General features: G+C 42.5%; 2 protein-coding genes across 7 annotated transcripts in view; both read left to right on the forward strand.

Moving 5' to 3' along the window:
* LOC114864290 (gamma-aminobutyric acid receptor subunit alpha-2) overlaps positions 1-5,096 on the forward strand; it is a 28,182-nt gene extending 23,086 nt beyond the window's left edge. For all 4 annotated transcript variants that reach the window (XM_029165041.3, XM_029165040.3, XM_029165042.3 and 1 more), the window contains 2 exons: positions 2,386-2,588; positions 3,105-5,096. In XM_029165041.3, the coding sequence (XP_029020874.1) occupies positions 2,386-2,588; positions 3,105-3,413 (512 nt within the window). In that variant the 3' untranslated portion in view covers positions 3,414-5,096. The remainder of the gene's footprint in view (positions 1-2,385; positions 2,589-3,104) is intronic.
* Positions 5,097-8,336: 3,240 nt separating this feature from the next.
* On the forward strand, positions 8,337-14,922 carry guf1 (GTP binding elongation factor GUF1). 3 transcript variants are annotated; one of them, XM_029165895.3, is made up of 17 exons: positions 8,337-8,457; positions 9,178-9,289; positions 9,414-9,562; positions 9,753-9,833; positions 9,921-9,998; positions 10,074-10,157; positions 10,253-10,317; positions 10,404-10,607; positions 10,849-10,988; positions 11,221-11,344; positions 11,877-12,009; positions 12,285-12,428; positions 12,673-12,806; positions 13,493-13,594; positions 14,346-14,465; positions 14,568-14,604; positions 14,698-14,922. In XM_029165895.3, exons 2-17 carry the CDS (start codon positions 9,283-9,285, stop codon positions 14,830-14,832), a joined length of 1,737 nt encoding a protein of 578 aa, XP_029021728.1. In that variant the 5' UTR covers positions 8,337-8,457; positions 9,178-9,282; the 3' UTR covers positions 14,833-14,922. The 3 variants fall into 3 exon arrangements, with proteins under 3 accessions (XP_029021728.1, XP_029021727.1, XP_040928645.1); XM_029165894.3 differs by lacking the exon at positions 8,337-8,457 and adding an exon at positions 8,477-8,880; XM_041072711.2 differs by lacking the exon at positions 8,337-8,457 and adding an exon at positions 8,478-8,880 and having other exon boundaries at positions 9,181-9,289.
* Positions 14,923-15,638: the final 716 nt, after the last annotated feature.

Here is a 15,638-nt window from a genome sequence, read left to right on the forward strand (position 1 = left end):
GGAGGAGGCGGCGCCGGCTGCAGTCCCCGCGCACCTCCAGGAGGAGGCGGCGCCAGCTGCAGTCCCCGCGCACCTCCAGGAGGAGGCGGCGCCAGCTGCAGTCCCCGCGCACCTCCAGGAGGAGGCGGCGCCAGCTGCAGTCCCCGCGCACCTCCAGGAGGAGGTCGCGCCGGCTGCAGTCCCCGCGCACCTCCAGGAGGAGGTCGCGCCGGCTGCAGTCCCCGCGCACCTCCAGGAGGAGGTCGCGCCAGCTGCAGTCCCCGCGCACCTCCAGGAGGAGGGTCGCGCCAGCTGCAGTCCCCGCGCACCTCCAGGAGGAGGTCGCGCCAGCTGCAGTCCCCGCGCACCTCCAGGAGGAGGTCGCGCCAGCTGCAGTCCCCGCGCACCTCCAGGAGGAGGTCGCGCCTGCTGCAGTCCCCGCGCACCTCCAGGAGGGGGTCGCGCCCGTCGCAGTCCCGGCGGACCTCCCGGAGGGGGTCGCGCCCGTCGCAGTCCCGGCGGACCTCCAGGAGGGGGTCGCGCCCGTCGCAGTCCCGGCGGACCTCCAGGAGGGGGTCGCGCCCGTCGCAGTCCCGGCGGACCTCCAGGAGGGGGTCGCTCCCGTCGCGGCTCCGGCCGCACCTGCATCGGTTCCTGGCGGCTCGGCTCCGGCCGCACCTGCATCGGTTCCTGGCGGCTCGGCTCCGGCCGCACCTGCATCGGTTCCTGGCGGCTCGGCTCCGGCCGCACCTGCATCGGTTCCTGGCGGCTCGGCTCCGGCCGCACCTGCATCGGTTCCTGGCGGCTCGGCTCCGGCCGCACCTGCATCGGTTCCTGGCGGCTCGGCTCCGGCCGCACCTGCATCGGTTCCTGCCTCGTCCCCACGTCTGCCTTCGCCTCCGGTTCCTGCCTCGTCTCTGGCTCCGCCGCCGGACGGGTGGCCTCGCCCTCGGTACCTCCCGCTGCTTGGATGGTGCTGCCTCCTGCGGCGCCGTCCCCCTCGACTCCTCAACCGCCTGGATCAGCGTCCGCCAGGAGGACATCGCCGTTCGGGGAGATCCCCGTGGACGCTGGCCCAGCCCAGGGGCGCTGGGTGTGCCCCTCTGCCTCAGAGGGGGCAGAGGCGGCTGGGCAGGATCTCGCCGCGTCTCCACCCGCCTTAAGAAGGAGCAGCGGGACGTTTCGGTTATTCATGCACCCTGGACTTCTCTCATGGACTCTGTTCTTGTTTCATGGACATTCGTGTTGGTTTCTTGATTTTGGGACTCGGTCTTGTTCTGTTTTTCTGTTAGGTCCTCTGGTCTGTCGAGTTCGGGCGTGAGTTTTGTTTTGATGGGGGTTCCCGTTCTGCCCTCCCCCAGTCCGCCCTCCGCCCGCCCTGTCGGTGTTCTGTGCGGGTTGTTTTTGGTTCTGTCCCTCCGCCGGTCCTCCCTCCGCCCGCCCTGCTCGGGTTTGTTGTTTTTTGTTTGGTCGTCTGGAATCCGCCCTTGGGGGGGGGGTACTGTCACGATCTGGGTTTTGTGTCTAGTTGTTTCCGGTTTTATTTTGGTAATCTCCCGGTCTCTGTTTTTGGTTTGAGCTTTACTTCCGGTTTTTGTTCTTCTCACAGCTGTTCCCTGTTAGTACCGGTCCGCATTATCCACACCTGCACTTCATCGGCTATTAGTTCACTTTGTATTTAACCACCACCTTTGTCCTCGGTTCCCCGCCAGATCGTTGTTTGTGTTTCTTCAGTGTCCCAGTTTCATCAGCGTATTCGAGTTCCATGAGTGTATGTATGTTTCATCGCCTGACCCTGGACTGCTACTGACCGTGAGTTTGTCTCATCCCTGCCTGTACTTTTGCTGAGCCTCTTTGTGTACGAACCCTGCCTGGACATTGGACTCGAGATTGCCTGCTCCCCTTGTTACTGCTTTAAACCCTCCCGTGTATGACCTGGACCGTCTGACCGTGCTTTGGGAAATAAACTTCCTTTTGATCATAACCCTGCCTCCGTGCTGCGCATGTGGGTCCTTTCATTGCCGCCCCCTGACACTTTGGACTTAATTCACAGATCCTTGGTGTCTCTTGCCGTTCTACAGTAGTTACGCACTGTAACACAAAGCAGTGTTTTATTATAGTTATGCTGTGGCTTGTCTGCTTCATAGACACTTGTTGAGAAAAGGCAATTAAGACTTTATAGTGAATTGAATGGAATTATTAGCTACCAACACTGTTTGTCATTTTAAGAGCTAAACACAGAGAATCAAACTTGCTTCACTGATCTGAAAAATTAAAGTGAAAAAAGTTAAATGTCAGGTAATTCATTATTTTGATTTCAGGTATCTGCTTATCTTCACAACAGCCCTGTGTGTTTTTGAACCTGTTAACAACTGTCGCACGTCGGCTGGTGTCCCGTATTTCCAGGTGTGACCACCGTTCTCACGATGACAACACTGAGCATCAGCGCGAGGAACTCTCTTCCCAAAGTGGCCTACGCCACCGCCATGGACTGGTTCATCGCCGTCTGCTACGCCTTCGTCTTCTCTGCCCTGATTGAGTTCGCCACCGTCAACTACTTCACCAAGCGCGGCTGGGCTTGGGATGGAAAGAGCGTTGTGAACGACAAGGTAACGAGGACGAGAAACACTTCATTTTGGCCAGCTCCATTTTCAAAGAGAATTTCTTAGCATTCCACTGCGTGTCAACGAAGGCGATGAGGGAAGAGGAGCTTCGTTAGGCTGCTGTAATTCTCTCCATTACTGTCTCTGCAACCTCAAACGTGAAAACAGGCCTCTGGGTGTAACACGTAGTCTGCAGAGGTGAGTGCAGGCTGGCAGGAGCAGGACCACTGATTAGCATTCCAGCATTCATATTTTAGAGAGAAAATGTTTTTGACCTTAGAGAGACATTTATGTACACTTGTCACTTAACTACATGATGTAGCCTGAAGCAAAACACTTCAACTGCTGCAAGGGAGTGACTCACTGTGTGACTGGGTACAATGTCTACTGTCATGGCTCTCCATTTTAGACACAGCTTTGCATTCAATACGGGGGTTTTAGAAGATGTTTGTACAAATCACACATTCATTTCCAGATGTTTCACATGACACATCACGCCTGATCCTTTCCGTCTGTCAACAGAAAAAAGAGAGGGCGTCTGTGGTCAAGAAGAACAACGCCTACGCTGTCGCCGTGGCCAACTACGCGCCCAACATCACCAAGGACTCCGCCACACTTCCAACTGTCGCCAAAGGTGGCGCTGGAGAACCCAACAAGGCTAAGACGGAAGGCAAAGCCCCAGAGAACAAGAAGACATTCAACAGCGTCAGCAAAATCGACCGGCTCTCGAGGATTTTGTTTCCAGTCCTTTTTGGCAGTTTTAACCTAGTTTACTGGGCCACCTATCTAAACAGAGAACCCGTCATAAAGGACATGGTCCCCTCTAACTAGAGGCCACTTTTACTGAGTTCTGGTCTGGGGACTAAGGGACAAACCAAATACCTCCAGCAACTGTGTACACATACCTTTGCAGAGTGAAGTCCTGGATTGCAGTGTGATCCTCTATCGCCACCTGTTTTCTACACTGTCTGCAGAGTTTTTGAGAAGCCTGGCTTTTGTAAATGTGTATGTATATTTATATTCATGGTTTCATGGTGGCATCTCGTGTGATTACTTTTTAATTAGAGTACATATTTCCATATTTATTGAAGTATGTTTCCAGTCCGGTATGTGGCCACTGTACATACAAATCAAACGGAGAGCAGACACATAAACATTAACACACACATTTTATTTAGGAATACTTCTAAATGTGTTGAGTTTTGCTGGCGATGCCCACTCTCTTGATATTACAGTATATATTTTTCCTTGGAGTGAAAGGGACTGAGTAGATCATATTTCTTTTTGTCTTTGCCATCAAAGAGTGGCGTGACTCTTTTATTTTTCTGTCCAAGCCAATGCAAAAACACACTTGTATAATATTGTTACGATGTAAGCGTTGTTTTATAACCTGTGACTACAGATATGGGGCTGTGATCATGCGCTGACCTTCAGAATAATTCAAAGCTAAAAAAGATTTTAAACTAGAATTGAAGTCTAGAAAGTTTATTTGTTGTGTATCATGACTTTGATTCAGTAGTTAGTTGAAATGCTATCATCTGAAATGCTGCCAAAAGACCAGTTACAGTTTTTTTTTTTTCAAAATAAGCTGTTGATGATACTTTCTGGCATCTCACACATGTATCTGGCAAAAACATTGGAGACATGTTGAACTTTCATTGACCAGGCTTAGATCTAAATTTGATCATTTAGAACCAAAACAATGAGCTAAAAGGGCCTAAAAATAACACAGCACAGGGATAATACTGTGTGTTCATCGTTAACATGCACATTTAGTGGTGATTAGAGCAAATGACATTGGATTTAGAGTACAGATATTTGCTCATTTAAATATTTTTAGCAATGTAGATGATAAATAGGAAAAAAGGAAGCAGACCATATTTGGAGTGAAACATGGGTGGAAATCCTTCTAGTAGCAACAGTGGAACAGTAAACCACTGTAACAGTACAGAAGTGGGATTCGTAGACTTTTAATTTTCATGTAGTTTCATCTTATTCTTGCACAGGTGAATTGTTATATACACAAAATCTCTGAATGAACCTAAAAGCCATATACAGTCACTGTGTAAAACATTTCCATCAGCTACATAAAGCTGGGCCAACCATTGACTTTATAAACTCACGGATAAAACAAAGGATGTCAGACTGTATAAAACCTTCGTTTCACCATCATTTAAGCACTATACTGACAAATCTCCTTCAGCCCATATCAGTAGTCATAAAGTACTCTATGTAATTGTTCCATAAAGTGAAATAATTTACTTCACATAAGTATTTGAACTTAATTTAACCTAATTTGATAGTCAAATTAGGTTAAATCAAATTTTGCATGAAAAGGAAATTCAGGATTTTTTTACAAGCTATTATGTTGGTTCTATTTATTTTTAAATTTGTTTTGTTTTCTCCAACTTCCTGATGAAATCTTAAACATTCCAGATGTAACGATTGCTCATGAGGTGGATGCTTGATGCAGTGCACAGTTTCTAATAAAACACATATCATCTTGATTCTTTATGCAGTATCATCATATTATTTATACCAATCTTTATATTTTCTTCTGTTTTAAAGATGATATGATAATGTTACTGTGTGGCATTTCTTTTCTGGCATTGGTAATGTATTATTATTATAATTCTGAAAAAAAAACATCTATAGTTGAAATACAGTATAAATAATTATCCATGATAATTTACATTACATTTTTTAGATACATTTACAGTTTGACAGAAATATGTGAACAGAACCTACAACTGGCTCATTCAGTTCAACGGAGCTACACCTCCATGTTCATAGAAAGGTTATTAGCAGCAGTCAAATGTAGCAGCGCGGTCCTCCTTCAGCAGTAGAGGAAACTCTCCGTGTGTCAAACCTGCGGAAAGCCCTGAGGCACTGACTCCAATTTTTCAGCACAATCCTTCTACCTCTCCAGCTGTGCACACAGTGTGAGGTCGCCTGCCCTCTGAGCCTCGTCTCCCCAGTCTGCAGCTGACCCTGCTCTTCCACTCAAACAATGTGGCCTGACAGGAATCAGTCCTGACACGTGAGGTATCCAGGTGGTGGGGAGGAGCACACAGACCTTCACACACGTCTGGAAGTCTTTGAAGTTCATTTAAAATGGAGCAGTTAGAAGTGAGTGATAGACAACTCAGCTCAGCTAATAAAAGAAAGACAAATCCAATCTGCACTGCTTCAGCTAATGGTTGAACAGTGAGCTCAAGCTCTTAACTGAATGGGATTTATATGAGTGCACAAAGAGAGAGGTCAGCCAGTGCACTGTATGTAAATTCAATTTGGGCACAGCTGAACCAACCATGAAGTGACTTGATCCAGGATCAGGTGGAATCCGAAGGTCTGGATGTCAGAATCTCATGAAGTGTAGTGCAGAGTCCCATGGTGGATGAAAGATACTTCAGTGTTATACCAAAGAGAGGTCAGGAGTTATTAATCATGATAAAAAGCTTTGATACTGTGTGTATAGTATCCTGTTTCTGACTCACCGGTGCTGTCAATAAATTATTAAAAAATTAGTATTTTAGAAATTTAATCAGAGCCAAACAATTATGTGAGCTGCCACATGGGGAAAGGCAGTAATGTGCCACACCAGAGATGACTTAGTGCTTAATGCAAGAGCCAAGACATTCCCCAAAAGAGGCCCATGCTGGGGATTAGTGATGTTAGGAAATTAACAAATATACATCAAATAGTCAAAAGACAAACCAATATTGAAAAGAAAATGAACAGTACTAACAGTCAAACACAAAGCAACATACAGTACAACACCGACCAATTTATCACGTTAGTGAGACAGCAAAACAACGTCATCCACCAAAAAAGGTGATAGGTGCATTTGTGCATCTGTGTGAACATGCCAAGTGCCACCTGTAAAAGCCAAAGTGAGGAGTGGGGCTCGGCCACGTCTCTCAGGCTCAGGAGGCCAGAGAGGATCCCACTCTGCTCCTCAAGTGCTGCAACAGCCACAGACAGGACACCCGCCAGTCAGGCCTCCATGGGGTCTGCACTGGCCCATCCCAGAAGGGGAGACCCACCTGACTTACAGTAGATGGGGGGGCGTCCTTCCATCAGTGGACTCAAGCAGCTCCTTCGCTTATTTTATTGTACTTTATCTGTAGAAATTGTTCTCATTACTGAAATGGGCAAAACATGGCATTGTATCCAATCCCTAGGTATCTAATGTTCTCTTATTTGAGTGTGGTAAAGGTGGCACTATGGCATTTTCTGAACTGTACAGCAATTGGATCCAGTCTATGAAGAAATATCTACAGTATTAGTATAGTATATACCTGTGGTGAATAAACTTGCATTTGACTCTGTCAAAAACCTTTCCTGCATCTAAAGAGACAATGGCTGACTCTAGTTTATGGGTGGTGGCATAATTATTGAAGTTTATTAGTATGTACAGTGCATGTTGTTTACTAGTACCCATCAGCCCTGGGGATTTTTTTAAACTCTTGCATTTGTTGTAGGTCTTCTTGAAATTCAGTCATAGAGTGCAATGACTTTGAAGTTGTAACTTGTAAAACTATATTTGATTCTACAGCATTTCTAGGCCTTAGAAAAAAGTTCATTTGGCCGGTTTCTGTAAATAACTGTCTCTTTGGTGAAGCCAAAACAAATTATTATAATATTATTTTTGTAGCTAATAGAGATGAATGTGTTTGCGGTGGAGTTGGCTCTGAGATAGAAGAGAAACTGTACCTCATCACTCACTCTATATCATCTGTATATAAAGTGAGTGGCTGTATCACAGCTACAGGTAAAGCAGTCAGGATAATGGATAGATAAATTGATTTAGCAATTAGATTCATTCGTCACTAGGTAGTTGGCTTTATGACTTATTGAAGTTAAGTTTGAATGTATCATCTTTATTATCTGCCTTATTTACCTATGGTATTATTTCATGCTTTCACATGATAGGTAATTTAATAAATGGTGCCCTGGACACAGACAGGCAGGAGACTTCCTACTTCTCTCTTGCCCAGTCCCCTTTTTGGTGAGTATGTGACAGTTTGAGTATTTTATCTATTTTACCTATAATTAAAATGGGCTTTGCAAGTTTAAAACAAGATATATTAATTTGTGGGCTAACTTGGGCCGATCGGTTATACATCTATCACTACAAGGATATATAAAATATATGATTTTTCTGTATCATGAAAAAGAGACATATCTGGTTTTCATCTTCACTTAGTGTAAGAACAGTTAACACTAGTGGATTTTTCAGCAGATGTGTGACTGAACACTCCTTACAAATGTAACAATTTATTGTTTGTTCGTTCTAAACAGACAGTGTTTTCAAATGTTTTGTGCAGTTTTTTTACAGGCTGCCTGCTTTTATCTACAACATTATCCATATGCGTATATCCTGCAATATTATCAAATGTAACAAAAAAACATGATTCCATGACAGACTGAATGTGGGGCTAATAGAGGCTTATTATCCCCAGTTGCACAAAAAAGAAAACCAAGAGGCAGATCTGTTGCCATAGCAACTGTTATCCATTTTTGTCCTTCATCTGAGAGGTGGAACATAAACATGAGGATAAAAGTATAACACGATAATAATTTTTCGTTGACATTTTCTGTTGTTTCAAACGCTAGCTTTCAATGACATTAGTCAACGTATTTTTAAACAAAACAGATATCCATTCCATTATTTAATTCCGTACCCTTGGACCATATTTCTTCTCTGTATTGCAGCCTACTGCTTTTAAAACACCATAACGGTTAATAATGACACATTGTATGGTTTCAGTCATCATACTGTCGGTTCGTTGCTGTTCTGCGTTAACTCTACAAAAGCGGAAGCTGCTCTGTTCTTGATCTTGATTCTTTCCGTCATCTTCGGTTTGTAAAGGTAACAACATTTCCCATAAGTCTTTGCCGGTGAACTCTCAACTAAAATGTCAGCGCCTTAAAAAATCTCACTCACAGGGGTTATTATAGGATTATTTGACTTAAACACTTGTGTATTTTCTTTTCGTTACAGGTCAGCAATGGTCCACAAATGTGGCAATAATTTAGACTTCATAGCTTGTAAGTTAGCTAACGTTAGCTAACTTTATTGTAGTTTATCCTTGCTAACGTGTGGTACTAGCATAACGACATGTCGTTCTCGCTTGCCAAACACTGCAAAGAACCTTTATTAAGGCGAATGTTACAGTTTAAAATGTTCAAACGGAAAATGCTAAACTACAATGCGACGTTTACGCTGTTGAGACATCGCTGGATAAAATGTTTGCCTGCTTTCTACAGGATGACAAGCACACAAACTGACAAGGTGATAAAACATCAGGACCGTCTAATGTGTTGTTTGTCATCATCACTGCCGTTGTTTATTACTGTACACTGTGCGCTTAAAGTATCAAATTGTTTAAAACACAGTTTTATTTCAGTGAACGACAGACAGTTAAGGAGTGTTTCTTTACATTTACTTTAATAACTAATAATTCATTAAATGTATTCAATTACAAACCTAGTAATTCAGTAATTCTATTTGTCCATAATGGAACTGTTACTGTTGACAACAGGCCATCACCATTAAGGTTTCATTTCTCTTTCCTTTTATTTAATTAAGGAGACCATTGATTTGTTCAAGTTTCCTGTGGATAAAATTAGGAATTTCTGCATCATTGCTCATATTGATCATGGAAAAAGCACTTTAGCTGACAGACTCCTAGAAATGACAGGTACGTTGCTCACACCCTACAGTATTACACTTGTTTTAGATGTTTTCCATCAGTTTATGATTACAGCTGCTCTTTATATAACGATTGCGACTAAAGTGAGGTTTAATATCACAAAAAAAAACAGGAGCCATAGCAAAGACCGAGAAGAACAAACAGGTGTTGGACAAGCTTCAGGTGGAGCGAGAGAGGGGGATCACAGTGAAGGCCCAGACAGCCTCATTGTTCTACAAACACCAGGGACAGCAGTACCTCCTGAACCTTATTGACACACCCGTGAGTACTCCGCTGGGAAGGAGGCTGGGAAAAGAGGTTGGCAGAAAATGTGTGATGGGGCATGCGTTTGATATTCTGATTAGAAACCTGTGATCTGTGTAAAGGGTAAAGTTTAATATTTTCAACACATATTAAATATGCATATGCAATGACTTAATTGCATACCACTACTCCCTCCCCTTCTCTCTAGGGTCATGTTGACTTCAGTTATGAAGTGTCTCGATCTCTTTCTGCCTGTCAGGGTGTCCTGTTGATAGTTGATGCCAATCAGGTACAAAAGCACATTTATAGCTTACAAGTGTCATTATTACTTCATTGTGGATGTGCTCACTTTCATTTGCTTTCTTCTGATGTGAAGGGGATTCAAGCGCAGACGGTGGCCAACTTCTACCTGGCCTTTGAAGCTCAGTTGGCAATAATCCCTGTTATTAACAAGGTAATTCCAGACAGGCTGTTATCTTCCTGTGTTTATGTGTGTCATTAGGCTCTAACCTGGTGTGTTCTACCTTAGATTGATCTGAAAAATGCTGATCCAGAAAGAGTGGAGACACAGATTGAAAAGGTGTTCGATATTTCACGTGAAGAATGCATCAGGGTAAGATGGAGAATGTCAAAGATGCTGAAGTCTGTTTATTTGTAAATGTTTATTTTACTTTTCTGAGAAATTTCTCTTCATTTTTCCTTTGTCAGATTTCTGCCAAACTCGGAACAAATGTTGAACAGATTCTCCAGGCAGTGGTGACCAGGATTCCACCGTAGGAAGTCCAACGCACTTAAATTTTTATCATATCAAATATTTTATATAAACAATTTTGAGCATTTTTTGTGCTTTCGTTTCCAGGCCAACGGCAAACATCGATGACCCTTTTAAAGCCCTGGTGTTCGATTCGAATTTCAACCACTACAGAGGAGTTGTGGCCAACATTGCTGTGTTTGGGGGTCGGGTAAAAAAGGGAGATAAGATTGTGTCGGCTCATCTTGGAAAAACCTACGAGGTTAACGAGCTGGGGCTTCTTAGGCCAGATGAGCAGCCTACGCAGAAACTGTACGTGGCGTTTCCTCTCATCTCATTATTGCTGTTAATATTCATGTGGAGTAGCTCTGATATTGAGATGAAATTGTTAGTTACTTATTCTCTCTTTAGATTTTAATTATTGATTGGTTTTCTAGAGTCTTTCACTCCTTACACACTTTATTATGTAATTACTTGAAGTCTTTAACTCCATCCACTCCGATGCGTGTTCAGGTTGCAGTAATTTGACTCTTCTCTGATGGGCACTCTCTAGGTTTGCAGGCCAGGTCGGTTACATAATCGCAGGCATGAAGGATGTGAAGGAGGCCCAGATTGGTGACACACTATGCCTTCAGGGGCAACCAGTGGAGGCCCTCCCAGGGTTTAAACCAGCCAAAGCCATGGTGTTCGCTGGTAGGAAATTTTTTTATCTGCAGTTGCGTCCTTGCATGTAGAAATGTAAAAAGTTGTGACTTTTCACGTTGCCCTACATACTGGAGTATCACTGGACACGCAGTCAAATGCGACTCTGCCTTGAAGGCTGTGTTTCAGTAGCTAGTGCAGCACAGAAAGTCTAGTCACCGCTTTCGCAATGAAGTTTATTGCTGATGTGCATTCTGTCCGTCTTTGCCTTTGTGTCCCTCAGGCATGTATCCGATGGACCAGTCAGAATACCAAGGCCTTCGCAGTGCCATTGAGCGACTGACCCTGAACGACTCGAGTGTCACAGTGCAGAGAGACAGCAGTCTGGCCCTGGGAGCAGGCTGGAGGTCAGGATGTTTGCTTACAGATTTTGAATTTAAATGATAAATGACCTCAATATCACAAAAGAACAATGAATCTTCACATATACAGGACATATTTCTGAGACAAGAACAGACTTAAGACATAATAATGCCTGAATTTTTTCAAGAAATTTTCTGTTGCATAAAAGTTTTCCGAGATGACTGGAAACTGACTTTATGAGAGGCTCCTATGCAAACTTGAATGACTTAGCAATTGACTTATTGGTACTTACTGTAAGAACGTTCTCAGGGACATACTGCCTGTTGCCAAAGTGGACAATGAATGACAGTAGGAGCTTAAGAGATTATTCATCATTATAGGCCATATTTCTAATCCAGATGTTATAAATTTGATCCTGTTAGTGGCAGTGATTTAGATCCTTTGGCTATAGGAACATGACCAGCGATGCAGTGAGCCTTGAACTCTTTCCAAACAGGCTTTTTGTAATTAAAAAGAATAGAATAGATGAATGAATGAATAAATTATAAAGCTTCGAACCCTCCTGTATCCAATCAGACTTGGCTTCCTAGGCCTGCTCCATATGGAGGTGTTCAATCAGAGGCTGGAGCAGGAATACAATGCCTCTGTTATTGTAACCGCACCAACTGTCCCCTACAAAGCCGTCCTCTCCTCAGCCAAACTCGTCAAGGTGAGAGCCAATATTTCTGGCATATTTTCTGGTCTTACCGTAAAGCTGGCCTTGCACAACTCTCAGTGACTTGGTTCAACCTGGTATTAAATTCACATACATTATTCTTTATTTAAGTATGTGTGTGTGTGTGTGTCTGTGTGTGTGTGTGTGTGTGTGTGTGTGTGTGTGTGTGTGTGTGTGTGTGTGTGTGCGCAATAAAGACTATATTATTAACGGTTTTGTTATTATATTAACCCAGGATTTGTCTGTTATTCACACTTCCCCTGTTATAGGAACACGGCAGTGAGGAGATAACCATCGTCAACCCGGCTCAGTTCCCAGACAGATCGGTTGTGTCTGAGTATTTGGAACCCATGGTCCTGGGAACCATTCTGGCACCAGACACTTACACTGGCAAGATAATGACTCTGTGCTTGGTAAGAGGAGAATGGAAATGCAACTAAACTGAATAAGAAAAAAAAAAGTCTTTATTTCTATTTTCAGGAAGAGTGGTGTTAATTCTTTTTCTTTAACATGTTCAGATCTTTCCCATATAATTACATGCAAAGTGTCTTTTTTATCCATAGTATTGATTGAAAGTGCACCCCATCAAGACAAATCATCATGAAAAATATGTAAGTGATTGAAAACAATAACAGTTGCGTTGTTATGTTCCTAAAGAACCGCAGAGCCGTCCAGAAGAGCATGGTGTACATAGACGACCAGCGCGTGATGATGAAGTACCTGTTTCCTTTAAACGAGATTGTTGTGGATTTCTATGACCTCCTCAAATCGCTGTCATCTGGATATGCCAGGTAGCATCCAGCTAAGTTAATACTCAGTACAGTCACAAATATTTAGTTAATACTCAGGACTTTAACCTTCTTCTGAACTTCTGAAACAGCACAAGTAGAGAAGGGATTGTTTGTTTATGATGAGTTTAGCTGTAATTTATCCTGGATTATACTCACCTTTAAAAACTATGTAACTTCAATCAATTAAGCTTTACAATTTGACATAGATATGAATTCATCATGTGTAACAATTCTTGTGATTTAACAGTGCGTTCTTAGATGTGTTCCTCTTTGTACATCAAAGGGAAATATGCAATTTGCATAACTATGAACTAGGTCATTTAAATTCTTTAGGAGGAAAAAATCCTAATATATTATTACTGTATTTAGATTAAACAAGCCTAAAGAGAAACTTTTAAATTTGAGTCTGGAGATTATTTTATTATTTAAAAAATCATCTGTAAATTCCCCTTGTTTAAAAATGGAGGTACTCAAAGGTTATTGCTCTCTGATGGATAATTTGTGGTCAAATACATTCAGATCATCCAACGTATCTTTAAAAGCATAAAATTCATTCGTGAAACTCAATCCATAAAATACATTGATCTGGCTGTTGGATAAAGTCTTTAATAAAACACTGCGTGACTTTTCACTGCCCTCCTACTGTAGCAATCAGGTGACCTCCATATTGATCTCATCTTCCACAGCTTTGATTATGAGGATGCGGGATACCAGGCTGCCAATTTGATAAAGATGGATATTCTGCTGAATGGCCAACCTGTGGAAGAGCTCACCACAATTGTAAACAGGCAAGTGCCAATTTCAGACGTTTCAAGGTAAACGTGAGCTGCTTGAATTTTCTAAGTCAGGAGGTGTACAGTAACCCTGGTGCAGCTTCAGTTGATCGTCCTATTTTGCTACCACTGTCATTTGTGTGGCATTTGAGTAAACTAAGTCTACTTAATCTATAAATAATGAAACATATTCAGTCAACCAGGATAATATAAAAATATGGCTTCTTGGCAGGTGGGTATACCATTATCTTTTTTGGCAACTGGACAAAGACTCAATTTCTCATGTGACAAGGACAATAGAGAAACTATATATCAGAGGCAAAATGTGATTATGCTCAGCAGATCTGTGTTTAATGTGCATAATACCAAAGCCAGAGCAGGAGCTACTGCAGGCCTTGGTAATGGTGAGTGGTCCTGTCCTTCTCTGGTGATGGCTGCTCTCTGATCATTGACCGTGTAAACCTTGGGGCTGAGCTGAGGGTGGCAGCGTTGTAATGTCCTTTAAGGGCAAATCACCAGCCCAAGGGCAGGTGGCAAGTTACAGGGTGATTGATAGTGACACAAGAATCCCGAATGAGGCAGAGACATTGTTTACATTAGTAGTAACAGTACAGTACATGTGTAAGAACATCTGGCAGCACCTCCTACTATAAGCTCAAATATGGTAATAACCAATAATATTTAGTTTATTTATTCATAACACATAAAAAAAATTAAAGCTTTATGTCATCGCTTAATGAACTGTTTTAAATTGCTTTGATTACAGAGACCGGGCATATTCTACTGGTAAAGCTATGTGTGAACGGCTCAGGGACTCCATACCGAGGCAGATGTTTGAGATTGCTGTACAGGCATCCATTGGTAGTAAGGTCATCGCAAGAGAGACGTGAGTACAATCTGCACTGAGCTGTAGGCTTTGTTATAAGGCTGTCAGACTACATACAAAGAATAGGTTTTAAGGCAAAATCTTTACTTGACAATCTTTCAGAATAAAGGCGTACAGAAAAAATGTTCTTGCCAAGTGTGTGAGTAAAGTTTTTCCTAACTCTTAACGTCTCTCTCTGAATATGTGAATGCATTGCAATCTCTCTGATCTCATACATATTTTTTTGTGGTAGTATGGAGGGGATATAACACGAAAGATGAAGCTACTGAAGAAACAGGCAGAGGGCAAGAAGAAAATGAGGCGAATCGGCAACATAGACGTTCCCAAAGATGCCTTTATTGATGTTCTGAAGAGAAAAGATAAATAGACTGTCAAAACCATATATTTGTATATTATCAAATACTAATATTACATGCCTGTAAGAGAGGTTTCTCTGAATAAAGTGCTGTAAACAGTTGTACGTGTCACTGTGGTGATTTTGACAGGATTTAATGTAATTAGTATTTCACCATCCAAATACGGTCCAAAGTTAATAGTTTGTAAGTTACCAAAGTTCATGATGAACCCTGATGTGATGTTTTAGCTGTCTATGCTTTCCTTTTCTTACACATGGTATTTATTTCTGAGCTGTGTCACACAGCAATATAAAGTTGGAATTTGCTGCTTTGAAGACTTTGGAGGAAAGATTTGTCCAGAATCACAGAGTAGCTACAGTTGCAGTAAATTGTAATAGATTTTTACACAGAGCAAAGGATTTGTCCAGCCTTCCCTTACAATAAGAAAACAGTAAGGAGATAGACGTTTTTACACTAGAAAAAAAGACAGAATAAGACATAAGTTACCTGATCACATCTGTGCTCATGTACATGATGCACCGAGGATGTACTGTATGAGATAATGTTTCCAACACTTTCTTTCAGGACGTTCTGCCAGTAGATGGCAGTAGCATCTCAAACATAAAATCCGTTTTCAGTTGTTTTTCAATCATGCCTCATCGTCCCCAGAACCCATAGATGTAGGTTGCTGTCATATTAAGCTCCAGACAATCCTGTTTTGTCCAGAACTTCAGGTGACTTCATGAAAATATTTCATTGTCCCTTCATGAGGTGCTGCGCTTGACAAATTAAACCAAATGTACAGCATCTATATTTGATATTGGATTCTAATAGATAC

The sequence above is a fragment of the Betta splendens genome, chromosome 10 (genome assembly GCF_900634795.4).
Source record: "Betta splendens chromosome 10, fBetSpl5.4, whole genome shotgun sequence".
Taxonomy (NCBI): Eukaryota; Metazoa; Chordata; class Actinopteri; order Anabantiformes; family Osphronemidae; genus Betta; species Betta splendens.

Coding starts and splice junctions, on each gene's coding strand:
- guf1 (XM_029165894.3), top strand. CDS start 8,707: ATGTCGTTCTCGCTTGCCAAACACTGCAAAGAACCTTTATTAAGGCGA. Junction 10,989..11,220: donor CAAAGCCATGGTGTTCGCTG/GTAGGAAATTTT, acceptor TGTGTCCCTCAG/GCATGTATCCGATGGACCAG. Junction 11,345..11,876: donor GCCCTGGGAGCAGGCTGGAG/GTCAGGATGTTT, acceptor GTATCCAATCAG/ACTTGGCTTCCTAGGCCTGC.